The sequence below is a fragment of the Rattus norvegicus genome, chromosome 7, assembly GCF_036323735.1.
Source record: "Rattus norvegicus strain BN/NHsdMcwi chromosome 7, GRCr8, whole genome shotgun sequence".
In the NCBI taxonomy this organism is placed as follows: Eukaryota; Metazoa; Chordata; class Mammalia; order Rodentia; family Muridae; genus Rattus; species Rattus norvegicus.
In genome coordinates, this window is record NC_086025.1 from 58,463,908 (window position 1) to 58,482,853 (window position 18,946).

Here is an 18,946-nt window from a genome sequence, read left to right on the forward strand (position 1 = left end):
GGAGTGCTGATCATTAATTAGGGACAAAGCTAGGCAAAGGAATGGCAAGGACTGTGGAATTTGCAGAAAAGTGTCTTGGAAGCGAGAAAGGGACTGGGTGCCGTATACAACAAGTCAGAGTATAAAGAAGGTTGCGGTTCATCCTAGCATTCTGGCGTGCCTTAAGTGAACGACAAAGGAAGACTGTGGGATTGGCTAACACCACAAATGGAAAGTCGGTTGCCTCCCCTTGGCTCTTAACGTTCTCAAATAAGTATTGAAGTGGGCTTAAAACCATTACTCCAAATAAGCAAAATGCCATCGTGGGGAGTCAACCTTGCGCTCCTTCCCAGCTAGCCCGGAAGCCTCCAGTGTTTTTCCCTGGGCATTGCGATGGATCCTTGGGTCCGTGCCCTGGGGTTGAGATGAATCCTTAGAATCATCCTTGGATTTTGCTCATAGCCTCGGGTGGTAAAATGTCCTCAGATTATTGTTCTGGTCTTCATTCAGAGTTAATGCTTCTTCCCTGTCTGGGCTGTAGGTGGTGGTCTGGGAGCGGGGAGGGGCGTTATGGTTGCTGCACCTCATTAGGCCCCTTCTGTTTCCCTGTAGATGGAGGCCTAGGAAGAGGCAACAACACAGAAAAGAATCAAGGCGGAGGGGGGTAGGGTTTTTGTGACTTACTGGAGTGTCCTCTGGGCCAAAAGAAGTTTAGAATTGTGTCGCTCTCCTGGAGCCCTCCCCTGGAAATGTTGATGGCCTTGCATGTGTTGAGATGGAAGCTCCAGCTTCCTCTGCTGGATGCTGGTAGCCAGGGTGGTCCATTCGGTCCACAGAGCCTCCATGTTGTTTCCTGAGCATGCCAGGTGTGCTGCTGTCCCAGACACTTAGTCTTAACTGTTCTCTTAACCTTTCCCTGACACATGTTTGCTCTCCCTCTGGTCTAGCCTCTGGTAAGTCGTCGTCTCATAGCAAGCAGCCTTTCTGTTCCTACTCTCTAAAGAGCACCCCCCTTCCACCACCACCCCCAACCCCTGCCGTGCTAATTTTAGTCCCCCGTCTTTAGTCTGCTTTGCCTTCCCACGCTGCATACAGCTCTTGGCCACTGAAGCATTTTGTTTTCCACTTCTGTCCTCTTCTTCACCCCATGGAGAGCAAGCTCTCTGAAGACCAGAGCTTGAGTTCATCACTGAATACTGCACCCCAGCCCCCGAAGCCATGTCTGGCCCATATTGAGAAGGTTCAGTAAGAACCCACTAATAACTAAAAGAAGGAATGGACAAAGAAAGACTGGTTGAATAGGATGCTTTTCTTTTGTTGTTTTGTCTAAGTGAAAACATTATTATTATTTGATATTATTATTATTATTATTATTAATGATTACTGCCATTGGTTAGAATTGACTTACTTTAAAATCTCTACCATGCTAGGAGCTGTTGGCCAAAATTGATTGCTGAAGCAGGAGATAAAGTCTGTAAGAAGGAAACAGGTTTTTAGAAATCTAGACACAGCATAATTTAACTACAATATCTTACTGACATATGATTTCTCTCTATTCCCTTAGTAACATAGGAAATTGGCTGTAAAGGATAAAATGTTAATGTATTTTTAAGAGAAAATTCTCACTTCCTTAAGTCCAAGCCCAAAAAAAAAAAAAAAAAAAAAAAAAGGCCAGAATTTCTCAAAGGAGGGGTCAATGTCCTGTCTTCTCTAACTCTTCTCTTGTCTGATGTGGCACTGGCCTCTATCGCTAACACTCAGAGCCAGCTCAGACCTGTGCCTTCAATCTCTGATGCTGCAATAGAACCAACAGTTTCATGTGTGCCAGGGGACCGCTCTGTCACAAGCTCCATCCCTGAACCTTTTAAAGTTTGATATAGGAGCAGAGTCTTGCCAGGTGGCACAAGCTGGTTCAGACTTGTAATCCTCCTGCTTCTGTCTCCCAAGTGGCTGGGATTGCAGGTGTGTGATCACACTCAACTGCTTTTTGCTTTTTAAACAGTGAGAATTCACCTCGCGGTTGTCTCTGTGATATGAAAAGTTTCTATCAATTAGGGAAATGAAAAAACGTGAGTTAGGGTAAAGAAAAAACATGAATAAGTAAGTAAATGTGGACTATATGTCACATATTGTTCTCTATGAGTTACATATAATATACATATAACTTAAGAGCTTTAAAATACTCCTTGATATGATGAAGCACACAGCTAGTATTTAAATTTCCTATTATATGTTGCAAATTCCACATAAGGTCCACATCCTCTTGCCCCTCTTGGTCTCTCAATCTATGGTTTCCCCTCCATCTTTCACCTTAGAAAAGTGACTGAAGCTTTCTGTTCTTTTAAAGAAACTGAGTCCCTATAAAGTCTGTAAGTGAACAGTCTACTTTCTATGGCCTAATTGTGTCTCCGTGGTATGGTTCAACTTGTCCATCTGTCATCTACATTTTCTATTTGATGATATTAATGAACTTATTTTAAAATTAAAGAGAATTCAGCTTCTTCAATCCTTTCTCTAACTCTTCCAATGGGGACCCTGTTCTCAGTTCAATGGTTGACTGTGAGCATCCTCCTCAGTGTTTGTCATGAGACAGCTATATCAGGCTCCTATCAGCATGCAACTCTGGGCATCATCAATATTGTCTGGGTTTGGTGGCTGTATATATATATGGGCTGGATTCCCAGGTAGGGCAGTCTCTGAATGGCCATTCCTGCAGTCTCTGCTCTAAAATGTGTCTCCATATTTCCTCCTATGAATATTTTTGTTCCCCCTTCTAAGAAGGACTGAAATATCACACTTTGGCCATCCTTCTTCTTGAGCTTCATGTGGTCTTGTAGATTGTATCTTGGATATTCTGAGCTTTTGGGCTAATATCCACTTATCACTTATCACTTAACATTTACCGTTTCATTTTTATTTTTTTATTTTTATTATTTTTTACAACAACACACACCATGTGTGTCTTTTTGTGACTGGGTTACCTCACTCAGGAAGAGATTTTCTAGTTCCATCCTTTTGGGGATTTGCAACCCCATAAGAACAACAAAGAGTACCAACCAACCAGAGCCCCCAGGGACTAAACCAAAGAGTGCACATGGACAGACCCATGGCCCCAGCTGCATCTGTAGCAGAGGATGGCCTTGTCGGGCATCAATGGGAGGAGAAGCCTTTGGTCCTGTAAAGGCTCGATGCCTCAGTGTAGGGAAATGTCAGGGCGGGGAGGCAGGAAGGGATTGGTGGATGGGGAGGGGGACACCCTCATAGAAGCAGGAGGAAAGAGGATGGGATAGGGGGTTTATGGATGGGAAACCAGGAAAGGGGATAACATTTGAAGTGTAAATGAAAATCCAACCCCCCCCAAAAGAAAAGAAATAAAAGAGAGAGAATATTCCACTTCTGCTTGCACGTGCTAACTCAAACTTTTGGAGACTTAGACACAAAGATTGTTAGGGGCTATTCTCAAGTCCCTGCTCTGTTTCTGAGTCCTGCTGCTTGTACTCACAGCACAAGGATGATCAAGCTGAAGACCTTAGAGGTTACTCTTGATCCCACACCTCCAGCCCAAGCACCCAGAATCCTAGGCAGTTCCCCTCCATGAGCTTATGCCTCCCTCTCCCAGGAACCCATACCACTCTGTCCAATAAAGCACTTTGCCTTGATCCTGTTAATGCTGACCAGCATCTGTTGACTGCTTGCCACATGTCAGCTTTCAACATCACCCTACATACATTTACTCCTCACAACCTCATTGTGAACGGGATGATGGCCTTCCTCAGCCTCCTCAGGCTTGCTGACATCCAGCCAGAGCTGTTTCCTACTGTTTTCCCTCTGCTGGGAAAAGTTGCCTTCTCCCCTGTGTAACCTCCTCTCGTTGAGCAGATCTCCGTTTTTCCATCCTTCCATGGGGCAAGTCTTTACCACCCCCACAAATAGATCAAAGTCACATCTTAGGTCACCGTGCGGGTCTCTGTAACTCTATCGTAGTCCTAGATTTTTAAGAATTATTCAATGGGAGACTAACTTCAAACTCTACAGAGACAAAAACTAAGAAGGTAGGTGGCAGTTCTTAATTGTTTTTTAAGTTGTATACTCCTTAAAGACTATAGAAGAAACAAAGGTCCATTTTTCTCAGAAAAAAAATTAGTCATATACCTATGGACACACAAGTACAGATTCCAAGGGTGTGTGGAACTATATGCAGAGCTTCAATTTCAGGTATAGTTTTAAGGAGGAAAAGCACATAACACAACTAGGGAATAAGTAGAGGCTAAGAAGGGGAGAGACAGCTGCCATTTGTACATCAAAGAAGGACGGTTGCTTATGGAAAAACAAAGTCCAGAAAAACACAGATGGAGACATGTTCTCTGGAATTCAAAGATCATGGGTCTTTGTACTGAGACGGAAAAATGACTGAGCAAGACTATGAAGGCCATGATTACACTCTTCTGGAAGTGATGGGTTTTAGAGACAGAATCCGAATTCTCCCGTGTGCATGAGGAAAGATGACATCATTGATGGGGGCCAGGCTCTGGGGCTCGGGAAAGGAAAATGATGGGGCGTGATCTGAAAGGACCATTTGTTTGCAGGTGGATAGATGAGAGCTCTAAGAATTCATTTTGGGTAATCATTGTTTTGAGTTGAGAGAAGGAAGGGGGATTGAGCGAGGACTTTGGAGAAACAATGGGATTATGTAGAAGGGAGAATTCAAAGAATTACCCAGGGATCTTGACAGACAGACTTGGCCACACAGATCTAGCCAGAGCTCAGAATCCCTCCGGTATCCTGGGGGGCGGGGCAGTCAGAGCCACAGAAACCTGACTGTGGTTGGTGGGTTTTTATCATCGGCTTTACCCACGAAATGGATCGGAGCCTGCATCTGTCTCTCCCTTCCAGAAACAGGACAAACAATGGACACATAGGCAAATACCGCAGGGATGCATGAGCTGACTGCAGTCAAAGGGTGCCTTGGGGGCTGTTGAGGTGGCTTGGTGTTTGCTGCCAAGCTGACGATCTGAGTCGGCCTCCTGGGACTCGCGTGATGGAAGCGCAGAGCCTTACAAGTTGCCCTCTGACCTTCACGTGAGCACTGTGACACATGCATGCGCCCGCACACGCACACACACAAGATAAATGAATGTTCTGAAAATGTCCTCAAAAGAGCAATTTTAAAAAGGCAGTGACTTTTTCTAAAGTGTAAAATGAAATGTAGAGAATAAATGGATAGCCTTTTACCGTGCTAGTAAAACTTAGCCCTCTGGATTTTGTATCCATGAGGTTATATTTCCCTTTTCCAGTTTGGCTTTTAGAAACAGGACAAGCTAACCATTGGAGAATATCTTGCAGTTGGTATTTTGACATATGGAATTTCAATTTCATGAGCAAAATATTTAAATTCAGACAGACCCCATGACTTTCTCCAAAGTACTTTGAACGATATTAGCCTAAGCTAAGAAGAAGAAAAAAAAACCCTATTTTTAATCTTTTTTTTAATGAAAGAAGCAAGTTAATACTGTCCATGTGGATTCAATAAAAATATATTGAAGGATTTTTGAAAACTACGTAGACCTCAAAACCTTAGGAAAACATGACCTTGTTTGAAATATTTTGAAAGTCATCACTGAGAATCTTTCCTGATGTTTCTAAGTCAGTTAAAATATCCAAACACTTGTTACCACTAGAATGAGTAAGCGCACCTATAGAGATAAGTACACACCACACAGAATGGAGAAAGGAAGGCAACACTCCTCTTGCCTTTTGGGCACAATTTACATGTGTTTCCCAAGTTCGTATGTCCATTTTATACATGCTCTGTCCAAAAAAGTGGAACGTGCCGATACCGACCCCGTGACATGTGTGAATGAGATGCTAGTGAAGAACACGTAGACTTCAGGATGGTACAGGCAATTGTTCATCTTTAGTAACGATTAAGGAAAGTTCTCTCAGCATTTTTTCCCTGCCTCAAAGCAAATGAAAACTCACCATTGTGTGAAGCTTTAAAAGCAAAAATCAGATATGTCCTTAGACAAGAAGACGGGGGTCTCTTTTCTCCTCCTCTCTGAACACTCGCCTGCTACTGAAGCTTAACCTTAGCCCTCATGTTTGCCAGCAATCGGTGAGCTTCCCATTCAGACTCTCCTCATCTCTAAAGTGCCAGGTAGAACACACGTAGCTTCTATTTCTCTCTTAGGTCCCTCATCGTCCTATATTTTAATTACCCAGCATGGCATAAGGGGAACTGGAAGTATTCAGAAGCCCAAGGCTGCCGACAGTGGGCATGTGGGCATGTGGGTAGTCTGCTGAAAGCCATGTGCAGAGAAGGGCTATATCTGTAGTTAGAGTCTGGAGCTCAAACCCAGCACATGAGAGGCACACATCCTACCAAGGAGATCTTCCTCCAGCCCTACAGAGAGGAGCGAAGCTACGCTCTGTGCACTTCTCCCTGCTCCCTTGGCCTTGAGACAGACCTGGAAGAGACTTTCCTACCATCTAATGCCATCTACTTACTTTTCTAGTTTCCCTGTTCCCTTTCTACCTCAAAATAGATACCTTAACTTTGGGGTCATTTGCTACAAAGGCTCGGCCGTAGCCCTCTGTTGCCCCTGGGTCTTGCGGAATTCTGAAAGAGAGCAACTAGCCAATGGCCTGTCAGCTTGCCAGGTCTGTTTCTGGTTTTCAGAAGCAGTGATGATTCCAAACGCTAGGAGGAAAAATGGAAAATGTCTTAGAAATTTCAAATTTATGGGAAGCCCAACTGTGTGATCTCTTGCCAGTTTTAGTTTACAAAACTCGCATGGTCCCAGATGTGTTTACTTGAACTTTAAGCTTTAATGTCACCATTATATTCCAGTAATTTCACTCGCTACACCCAGCCCACTAGCCGTGGTCTGGTTTGGTGTGCATAAAGATGATCACTAGAACAGAACAACCGGGCTGCCTGGTATTCCCTCCCTATGCAGCTTTCCTCGCAATGCCAACTAGTGAAATAACTGACTATTCTCTGTGGAAAGGTGCTGTTTCTTATTTTGATTTTGTACACACAAAAAACTTTTTCCTGAAAGCCAGTTGCAAAAGAAGGCACAGGGAGGGAGGGCATAGTTGATATTCCTACAATTCCCAGTCTTATTACAATTACACCCTGAACGTTACAGAAAGCAAAGAGACTAGAGCTCCAAGTGGCAGAACTTATGGACACCGCTATTCTTCAGAGGCAGACTCTGTTGATGTTGTCCATTTATCTTCCTTCTGGGAGTCTCATGGCCGAGGGTTTGTTCCAGAATAAGCACAAACTACACACAGAGTAGCTGGATATCAAGTATCATTATTTATTTGGTTGCCCTTTAAAACAAAAGCTGTCCATATATGTTCTATGTGAGCAGCAGAGGGTGACCAGGCCGCAAAGTTGGAGACATCCTTCGACCCACAGAGCCAGTCAGTGATTGTCAAAACAGAAAGTTCTGCCCTGCAGGAGAGATGGAAACTAGTGTTACCACAACGTGTTCTAGAGTGCAGTGCTAGACCTTTCTCTTCACTTCCCGGAGAGTTTTCAAATTCTTTAATTGTGCCTGTCTCCAACAATCTATTGGGGGGAAACATATCCACATATGCCACTCTTACCTACCAGGAATCCACAGTTGCTAGGGACTGGACACTTAGCCTAGTGTCCTGCTTAAAAGGAGTAAAAGCTAGGTGTGTTCCCATCAAAACTTTGTTTAGTTCGGAAGTCATGACACATATTTGTGAGCGGTTGAACAGTATTACACAGTGGTTTATTTATTGGGTCACCACGTGCTGATTGAAGTCCAGAGAAGTCAGCCTAGGTGAAGGCACTGAGGTGAATATGGCTGTGGTGGCACTGCAGGCCAAGAGAATTCCAGGAGATGATACCTGTTGAAGGGGAAGACATGAAAATACCGACAAGGTAAAGACCTCATCCAGGAGAGAAGGAGCATCAGGAAAGGACCCAGACATGGGATAAATGATATTTTGATATTTCAATGAGAATGGCAGTTTGTTTTGTGGCTGTTTTTTTTTTTTTTGTTTGTTTGCTTGTTTGTTTTCTTAAGGAAAGCAAGGAGGACTTATAGCAATGCCAATATGAGAGAGAAAAGGTTGGGTTAGAGTTGAAAGAACGAAGCAAAGGAGAACAACTCAGGTAAAGGTAGCACAAGAAAGGGGAAGATAACTTTCCAGAGCCCCGCTCAAGGGACACAAGAGAGAACAAAAAAAGACAGTGAACCACGCATAGGGTCTTTGCTATTGGAAAAAGAATAGTACCATTCCCAGGCCTGAAGAAGCCAGCTGTATCAGGCGATAATGAACCAGGATTCGAGAGTGTATGCATGGGCAGGAGGCAGGAGGAGAGAACGTTCTGCACTTGGGCAGGAGGCGCTCACAGCACTTGTTGAGTTGTAGCCACCCACAGGCTCATTCACATCGCTCCGGTACAATATCTGAGACGGGTGACTTACAGTGAGGAATATAGTTATTAAGCCCATGGACTGGGGCCTCTAGAGAGGCCAGCAGATTATGGCAGCAGCAGGCAAGGTTAACCATTCGGTGTCCATCCAGGAAGCAGAAGGAGTGCCCCAGGAGGTCAGGATTCTCTTTGAGGGCGTGTCCCCCATGGTCTAAAGACCTCCCACAAGGTCCCATCTCTGTAAGAGTCCCTCACCTTACAACTGCACCATCTGGTCACTTTAGGGGACACTCATTCAACCAAAACAATCATCACCTAAACGGTGTCTATAAGAGGATTAGGAAATTGGTACAAACACGACGAGAAAGGGAAGAAGGATTAGGTCCTTGTAGTTCAGTCCAGGTGAAGTCACTGGGAGAAGGAGTCTGGGTGTACCATGATGACGGTGACTGCTGGTTGTTCGAGGTTTGCTGTGATCAGAGCAGAGAGAACTGGTTTGGACTTGCAGAGAAAACAGAATGTGCAAGGTGATTCAGCACTACATTCTGGAGCTTGAAGGGTGAATGTTGTGTGTAATTTTAGAAACATGATTGCTCTTTCTTGTGAGCTTTGCCACTCTCTGGGAGCTGCAATCACTCTCCGGTGGCCAACCACCCGGCAGCCAGCTCCACCAATCTTCTAACAACCACCAGGCTGTGCTTTCTGCTGTCCAGGGGAGTTGCCATAGATGGAAAACACCAGACAGTTCTAACACTTTAAAACCAGCCAGATAACACAACTGCTGGGCACAGAATCTATTGCTCTAAAACCAGTTATCCTCTGTCAGGATTCCACCCGAGGCTGAGGCCACCACTGGTTCTACGTTCTACTCGCCCCCAGGCCTTACATGGTGTCCATGCTCCTCTCCCCAAGGCCTGGCCAACATCCCCCCGCCCTCCCTCCACTTCCTCCTGCCTGCCTGCCTTCCCTCCTTCCTTCCTTCCTTCCTCCCTTCCTTCCCTCCTTCCTTCCTTCCTCCTCTTCCTCTTCCTCTCCTTCTCCTCCTCCTCTTCTCCTCTTCTCCTTTTCCTCCTTCTCCTCTTCCTCCTCTCTCTCCCCCTTCTTGTCCTCCTCCCCATCCCCTTCCTCCTCCTCATCCTCCTCCTCCTCTTCTTTTCTTCCTCCCTCCCCCGCCCCCATCTCTTCTCTTCTCTTCCTCCTGGGACCCAGAAATCCCACCTCTTTCTCTTCTTCCAGCAACTGGCTTCTTCCATCTGTACTGACATAATCAAGAAACAATTAGGGAATCAGATTTACTATCAGCCCCTCCCCCTACAGGTAAGGAGAATGTGAGGGCTGTCAGTCTTCTGTCATGCAGGAGGCAGATTATCTTAAGCATTGAGCATGCCTGCTCATTTTGTTGGGGTTTTAACCTTGTACTGTTCCCTTTCTTGTTTATTTAGATAGATATCTCCCCACCCTCCCCATACAGTACAGGAGCTATTTTATGGCCCACGATACTTCTCATACCTAGTACCCTGCTGATCTGAATGCTCTTGAATGCTATAATCATGGTAGACTGTTAAAGGACAGTAGAGAGGCATAAGACTGGGAGTTGGGGTATAGTCAACACTCAGCATGGATTATTTAAAATGTTGAACCTACTACCTGCCCTAGGCCTTGAGTCTGCAAGGGTTTTAAATATCCTTTGGAGCAAAGAGGAAACCTTTAGACTTTTACTTTTCTCCTACGGCCACTTGGGTCAATATCATGATAGAGTTTAATAGAGGTTTGGGGGCCATGGTCTTATGAAAGACTGATTCAGAGGTCTCTGTGGTTATCATGCTTATTAGACTAAGCATCGTCTCCAAGCCTAGGAGTTCAAAGGTAGAAAAGAAACACTAGATTCCTCCCAGTGTTAATGTGGGTCTCTGCTTCTTTTTCTCTGTCTGTCTTCCAAAAGCCCCAACCAAAGGCTTCTGAGTTGTTCAACTCTGCCTCTTAAGAGATGTCTTCATCTGTCTGGACGGAATGATGCCGATTTCAGCCAAGTTCATTGGAGGCAAGATGAATGGCTTCCAGCACTCCTCCCTTGATAATATTTGTGTGCCTTTTATATTTCTCCATGAAAAGAAATTGTTTTACTGTGCGGCAGACCAGTCCAGCAAAAATTTTTTTCAGCAATTTAATTTAAAAGTGACCCGATCATTCTGCTGAATAGACTCATTCTTTGTTTGAACACAAAACACTCTTCATGTATTTCCCAAAACACTGCTCTCCTTACCTCTCTACCTGAATTTCCACTAATGTCATTTAATAATAAAAAAAAACGTACTTTTTCCTAATAGCAGTCTCCAATATAACTTTGCTGTTACAGTTCATACGCAGAGCTCCTTTTATCTAAGTAATAAATCTGTAATTTGTGAAACTTGTTCCCAAACTCTCAGGCTGGTTCTCTGTTCTTTTTGGCATAGAGTTTGGATTTTATTCGCCTCCAAATAAGTTTTTCCAATGGAGAGATTGGGGTCTAGGAATATTTATTATATTATAAATAAGGTAAAAATGGAAAGTTCTGTCTAGAAGGTAGAACATGACATAAATCTAACATTCGTTTGAGCGGCCATTTATGACTTTTTAACTTAAGTCCTTAAGTTAAATGCTGTGGCAATGACACACACACACACACACACACACACACACACACACACACACCTGGTAGCAATAGGTAGAACTCTTTACAATGGTAAATAGATTTTTCTAAGAAGCCAGGGGTCAAGGCTAGACAAAATGTTTAATTTGCAAGTAACCTTCAAGTTAGAATATTTAAGATGTAATTAAACAAGTAAACGGGCAAGAATCTTTTGAGAATGCACATGTGTGTGAAATGAATATGGGACTGGTGGAAGACCCCAGCAGGTCAAGGCCCTGTAGCCAAACTTGGCAACTTAGGCTCAGTCCCAAAGACCCACATGACGAAGGACTGAACCAACTCCCAGAAGTTGTCCCCTGACATCCTCACGTACTCTGTGCCACCAAGAACACTAAATAAATAAAAAATAAAGTTGAAATGTAATAAGAAAAACCTTACAAACCCAAAACCAAACCAAGTACGAAGAAAATTGTGTACTTCAGAGATGAGAGCACAATTGCTGTCCTCAGTACGAAGGGTAAGTAGACAAGGTTTGCTCCTTCTGCTGACAAGATCTAAGAAATGGTTTTGACCAGTCTGTGCATGGAGACTTCTTAGATCCAGAATCACAGTGACTGGTAGTAGGAAAACTAGAATGTGTACCAACGACCAAAGAAACTAAAACAATACCCGAAGTCCATAGTGTAGCGCCAATAAGGCCGGGGTATTCTAGAGAAACCCATCTGGCTCGGTCTCTCCCTGCTCGGTAGTCACACTAAGCCTACTTAGAAGACAGTGAACCTTAGAGACCTAAGTCTTCCTGGCCTGCATTATGTGATGCTACAGAGAACTGAAGGATCCTGGAGGTTGCATTTCCAGGATCAAACTGAGCTCCTCCCTGATCCACACGGCCTTCCAACATTATGGAAAAATTTTTGGAAAAAACATTCGGGAATGACCTTAACGCCCATTGTTCCTCTTACACATTCAAGGATCTGAACCAAGGATGGTTGTGTGAGCATGGATGCCCAGAACTGAGCTCCAGTGCTCACTCAGATCAGTCATGGCCGCTAACCGCCTGGACCTGTCAGTGGGTCCAATGCTTGCTTTTAAGTTCATTCATTAAATTTCACAATAAAACAGACCACACACTGAAACTGTGGAGAAAGCGGAAAACAATTTTTTTTAAAAGTTATTATCAGTTCTAGTTCCGCAATGTCTTAATCTCAATGTTCCAGTTTTCTTCTTATTAACAAAACCATTTAAAAACAAAAACAAAACAAAAAGCCCACTAGTTTCTTACCAAAACAACCTTAAAGTTTTACAAATGTAACTTTAAACATATCGCATACAGGAAGGCAGTTTTAATTCCCAAAGTGATAAAGCTCAAAGGTGTGTTTGCGGGGTAACGGGGTAACGTATTGTGTAGGATTTGAAGTCTCTTGGTCTACCCTTGCAGGTTTTTACCGCCACTCTTTAATTAGTAAAGTCTCATTAGTACAGACTTGCTGTTGACTTTGGCACACGGTGTCTGTCAGCGGGCTTTGCTGTGCTTTTGTTGTTTGCTCTTTTCTCATCTTTGGTGGCACGGATAACCAGAAAATAGTTAATTATAGTGGGGTCCGGCGTCAAGTCCTTTCACAGTGCCACTTCGACTGTGTTTACAATAAAATGTTTTAGTGATAAATACCATGGAATCAAGTGCAGAGTGGGTACGGTTGATAGAAGTCATTGGAAACACCTGGGTCTCTGAAAACTGCTGTCCTTCTCATCAATTTTTCTGCAGGGACAGAAATACTATTCATTCTTCCCCCTCAAAGGAATTCATTGTAAATTGAATTACCTTTCCTGACAGCCTTGCTTTCATGAGTTTTCTTCAGATCTCTGCCTTCTCTTCCATAGGGGGACACTCCTCTGTTTCGTGAACCGACCCTCCCCCTTCAGCAGATGAACTTAATAAACGAATTCGCCTAACTCTGTCACTCTCTAAGGGAACAAACGCAGTGGACTTCTGGACGCTTTGGAATCACTGCTTCAAACCAAAGAAGGGGGTTTGGTTAATGAAGGTGCTGTTTTGGCTCCACGAACCCAGGGAGTGTTTCTTAGCTCACTGTTCACGTAGACAGACTCTGTGGCAGCTGCAAGTCTATCTTTATCTTCCAGGAAGTCTTTGGCACGCGACAGTGATTTAAAGCAGAGAGTGGTTTGAATGGCTTCTGTGCATTCTTCCTATTTTCCATGTTATAAAATAAAAACTAGACTGAATGTAAGTGAAAATCGCATTCTTTGAGGAAAAAACCCCTGCAGTCTCACTCAGTACTCCACGCGTGGACTGTAAGTCATGTCTGTGACTAACCAATCCAGAGCTCTGTCCCTACAGAGGGTGGCCTGACCTCCCCGCTTGCCTACCTTGCAGGCTCACGTGTGCCCTTTATTACTCGCTCGTTATTCTTAAGCAAGAACAGATTGTTCCTAACCTAAGCCATGTTTTTAAGAGAGAGAGAGAGAGAGAGAGAGTGTGTGTGTGTGTGTGTGTGTGTGTATGTGTGTGTCTTCAGAAGACAAAAGGAGGTATCAGGTGCCCTGGGGCTGGAGTTAGACCTGGAGTTGTGAACCTGGGAACTGAACTCTGGTCCCTTGGAAAAGCAGCAAGTGCTCTTAACTACTCTCCATCCAGCCCCCACGAGCATCAAAGCACCACGGTTAGACCAGCCATAACTATTTTCTGTCTTGGTGGTCACCTGAGTAGCAAGATGTTTTCCATAACTATTGACATAGTGTGAAAATGAAGATGTTTACATTGTAAAGTTTTATGGCTTCTTGTCATTCCAATGTTTTTGTTTTATGTTGTTTTAAGCTTTTAGGCTTCTCTCTCTATTGAATGGACACCTTCAATGGAAACCTTTCAAACTTAATGACACCATCTTTAAATTTGGGGCTTTAAGTGTCTTTTTTGCCATTAGATTTCTATTTCATTAATCACTATTTATTACAGCTCTACAAATTCAGACTAAAAGATTCCTCTCAGATTAAAAAAACAAAGCAAAACAAAAAAACCAACTAATGATCCAAGAGGCTGAGCTGGATTCTCTAAGGGCTGGTCGATAATTGTTTTGATATATCTTATGATAATATTGTAGAAGTTAAATGACCTTTTGAGCAAGCAAGCTCTAAATAAATGCTTTGAGCATTTTAGGGACTCTCTTCCTTCCAAGCATGGTCCAATTCCATTGGTACAAAACAAGGGATGTGAATTATGGCTATACGATGTCTTAGATGTCTGGGGCTGAAGATTTCCCAGAGAGAAAAAGATTACACTCCCTTCACGTGGATGGTCCATCCAGAAATGCCTTCTCAATCACTGTGGTCTCCCTGGTGCTGACTGGTAACACCTTTTGTTGTAGGCAGAGTACTTCTATGAGTTCCTGTCGCTGCGCTCGCTGGATAAAGGCATCATGGCAGACCCAACTGTCAATGTCCCTCGGCTGGGAACAGTGCCTCACAAGGCATCAGGTGGGTGGCCTTTGCTTCGGAGAAGGGTTTGCCTCTAAGATTTAATGGGGATAAGGATCCACTTGTCATCCATTAGAGGGATTATGGGATGCTCTCCTGAGGAGAGCTATTTAATTTGGGGCAGATTAGTCATCATCCTTCAGGCAAAGAATTAGGATGAGGATAAAGAAATGATGGGTTTACACTTTCCTCATATCCCAGTGTAGCCCAGACCACACCCAAGTCATTAGTTGATTCTAGTTCCTTTCTTTAATAAAGGGAGAAAGATAACAGAAGATAAACACATCTGATTAAATGGATCTATACACACACACACACACACACACACACACACACACACACACAGCAAAGTTGGTTGGGAATGAATGATAAACAAGACAAAGTTCCCCAACGTCACAACAGTGTCAGAAACCCTGTAAGGGACAGACGGACATCAATGCAAGCCTCCAGGTCTACCCCTTCTGCTTGGCTGAGAAAACCATGTGTGAGATTTGGTCCCAGCCTTTTACCTTGTGTGATACCTGCACAAGGGTTACCTAACTTGATCATGGTGAGACCAGAACTGTAGCTCCATTTTAGAAGCTTAGGAAAATGAAGGCTCTCACAGTGTAACTGATATGAACAAAGTCAAATGTTAGCGATAAGTTCAAACGAAGTCAAGGCTAGAGCCCAGGATTCTGGTCTTTAGGAAACAGAAAGTGCCCCTGTGTTTTGTCATCTATGTCGTTAGATTTGACACTTCATGACCAGCACCATTTAAGGACTTTTCTGTCAGCTCTTACCCTCATAAGGATGAAACTATTTTAACATACCTGTTATGAATATGCTAGCATTTGTTTCTCCGCCCCCTCATCTTCTTTTTTTTTTTTGGTAATGAGATTGTGTTTTTAGAGTTTTCATGCTATAAACACCATGAAGAATGTCCTTTGAAACTACTAGACGCTCACAGCTATAAGGGAAGGGGTCCTATTTGTCTGACTTACTTAGGCTCCTTCCTAATGCAAGGCTCAACAAACAGATTTTCCTTCTGGGATAGAACACCTGTCCTGATTTTATTAGACTGATGTGAAATCTCAGTGCAGCCTACCGATGTTTTTGTATTGAGATAATAGAGGTTTTATTAGTTTTTATTTGTGACATAAAATAGGTTTTCTTATCTTTTATCACTTCCTTCAAGTTATTGGTTCTTTATTATTTATGAGTGGGAGAATTCATATTGCTAAACTTACCTTTCCCCTTTGCAATTTCCCCCATTCCTTTTATGTTTCAAAATTAAGACCCATTTCGGAAAGCTGCCAAGTGATCATTTAAACGTGCTTTTGGTATCACATGAGAATTTGTTTCGGCAGTCAATGAACAAGGAGCAGGAGCCTGTGTTGTTCTCGGTCACTGGCTTTCCTGATGGAAGAGGCTCTCTTGCTGTGCCCATACATTTCTGTGCATAGCGTCAGCATAGTGTCAGCATGCATAGCGACAGCATGCATAGTGGCAGCATCATAGTGGCAGCATGCATAGTGGCAGCATGCCCGTGGTATTATTGGGGTTTTTGAAATAAGTGATGGTGGCCCCTACTTCTAATGTCATTCTTCTGGAAATGTTAAGAAATTGTCAAGTGTCAAGTGAGAATCCCTTCAGAAACTGACTTGAATCTGTAGGGTGATTAAGAAGTGAGGCCCCTTTACAGAGACTGGGTTGCTATGGTCTGCCCTTTCCAGAGGACCTGTGTGGCATGCGACAGTGGGACTTGAGGGTAGCCTTTCTAGATCCCAGGGGAGCAGGATCCTAGCTCCTTGCAGTCATCTTCCCAGTGCTGTTGTGAGAAGCAGCCTCCCAGGTAGGAGCGAGACCCAGGGCATTCACCGCTCATCTGCATGGGAGAAAGAGCAAGGGTTTGTATTTTGGAGATTCCAATGCCTGAGATTAGTTATCTTAAGGACATGGACATCCTACTCCAAATACATGGATGTTTTGATTCCATTAAGATAGCAGCATCCTCAGGGCTTTACTAGCTCAGGGAGACAGCAAGCACCCAACTCTGAAAGTTCTTGGAATGCAGTCACTACATTAGCTCTTGCCATGGGATGTGATTTTTTTTTTAGCTAAAGATAATTCTGTATACATTTTTCTTGTCTGCCCCCCCTTTTAAAGAAGAAACTAAGAATGAACACTTAGCATGTTTCTCACTGTCCAATTTATATTTTAATTTATTCCCTTTCCTTTTTCTGACTAGCAAAACTCAATGTGGAAGCTCATGAGAACTCATTAAGTCATCAGCTCAGTTCGCTGCATGGCTACTTTGGCTGAGCCTCCAATAAAACTCAAATCATTACATTTCTAGCTTTGTGCTTGCATCGGACATCTGCCTAACTTTAACCATTTTGGGGGTCTAGTAAAATGATTGTAGTGACAGATTCTACTCTTGGAGCTAGTGACACATCACATATTGCGTCCATGTTGAAAGAATGTGCTTATCAGGAAACATGTAAATTCTAATGCTATGAAATCCAGAAAAATAACACTTAGAAGCCGGAGAGATGGCTCCACCAGGAAGGTGCTTGCCACACAGAACTCTGGCAAACGCTGAGCTTGGCAGTGCAGAACCGTCATCCCAGAAAGACCAGGACAAGAGGATCTCTGAGACCTCCTAGCCGGCAAGTGAGGGACCTTGTCTCAAAAGATAAGACAGAGGGCAATCAGGACCTGTACATATAGTCACACACACATACAGACACATACAGACACACACATACACACACATACATACAGACACACACACAGAGACACACATACAGACACACACAGTCACACACACATACAGACATACACACATGCACACACACATACAGACACATACACAGACACACAAACACATACAAATAATAAAATTAAATACATTAAATTGAGAGGGCAAAGCAGATGCCGCTTGGGATAGAGATTTACAAAGAAGCAGGCTTGTTTTCAGTGGTGCCCCCGCATGGACACAGGTCACAGCCTGCTTTTACCTTGCACCTTGGTGTGTGCACATACTTCTTTCTCCTTTCCTTCTTTTCATTTAGAAGCAGATGTAGGGTTTGTTCGCAAAGCCGCAGGTGCAAGAAGTTTACGGGGATCTCAGATCATTGCGGGGCAGCGATTCGCTACCCTCATTAGCTTGGTCACCACAGTAGGAGAAGCAGAGGGACCTTGAATTATTAAAAAGTAACCAAATCAGTGTGCTTTGCTCTTAAGCGTCCAGGTAGCTTTCATTATTGTGCTGGGCTGTTTTATATCCCAATCTGCTAAGCTGTTCTTTTATCCCACAGGAGCCTTTGTGCCTAGACATCTCTTGATCTTTAATAGTTATGAAGTGCCTGCCTTCTGGCATTTGAAGAGAACGAAAACAGGAAACACAAACTGGCGTGATTCAGTAAAATTACAGAGTTATATGCATATTTTTCCCTCATAAAGCCAAGGCCTGCCTCTTTGAACACTCTGCCATTGCATGAACGGCAGTATGTCTGAGGAATTCAGTGTGTAGAAGTTTTTAAGTATGTGCTCATGTTGGAGGGACACCTTCTTGATTTCTCTGGGCTGGTGTTTGCTGAGAGACCAAGAGCTGCAGCTGCTTGAAGCACTTACTTAGGTTGAACAGTCTTACATACATGTGTATTGTGCATGCATGTTCCTGGGGTGGGGTCCATGCTAGAGCACGTGTATGTGGATGAATGTGAAAGCCAGAGAATGACCTCGGGGGTCATCCATAGGAACACTGTCCAACTGACTTGAGAGAGGCATCGCCCTGGAGTTCACCAAATCAGGCTCTGTTACTCAACCAATAAGCTTCAAGGGATCCTCCTGTCCCTCCCTCCTCCAGGCCAGGATTACAAGCGTGTACCACCATACCTAGCATTTTAATTTAATATATATATAAAGGGAGGAGTCCCGCAGCTCCTCCCTAGTGCATCCCTGCCTACCCACCCACCCAATTTCCTGTTCTCTCCCATTCTTTATATATACACGTACACATACATATACACATACACATATACATCATATACATCTACACACACATACACATATACATATATACAAACATGCATCATATATATCATATATATACATACACATATACATCATATACATATGCATATGCACATACACAAACATATACATCATATACATACACATGTACATCATGTACATATACACACATATACACAAACATATATATCATATACATCATATACATCCACATTCACATCCACAAATACATCATATATATCTACATACATACACATATACATATCCATCCATCCATCCATCCATCAAGGCTAACTGTGCTCCCAACTCTGTCACACTGTGCTGGGATTTTTGTCTGGCTTTCACTCTGCATAGGACTTTGTGCGCACCATCATACATGTGACGCATACATGCTTTGTGCGCATACATGT

At 43.4% G+C, this 18,946-nt stretch overlaps 1 protein-coding gene across 2 annotated transcripts in view; it reads left to right on the forward strand.

Moving 5' to 3' along the window:
• Positions 1-18,946, forward strand: part of Wif1 (Wnt inhibitory factor 1) — a 70,528-nt gene that overhangs the window by 30,582 nt on the left and 21,000 nt on the right. For both annotated transcript variants that reach the window (XM_063262863.1, NM_001399510.1), the window contains exon 3: positions 14,408-14,516. In XM_063262863.1, the coding sequence (XP_063118933.1) occupies positions 14,408-14,516 (109 nt within the window). The remainder of the gene's footprint in view (positions 1-14,407; positions 14,517-18,946) is intronic.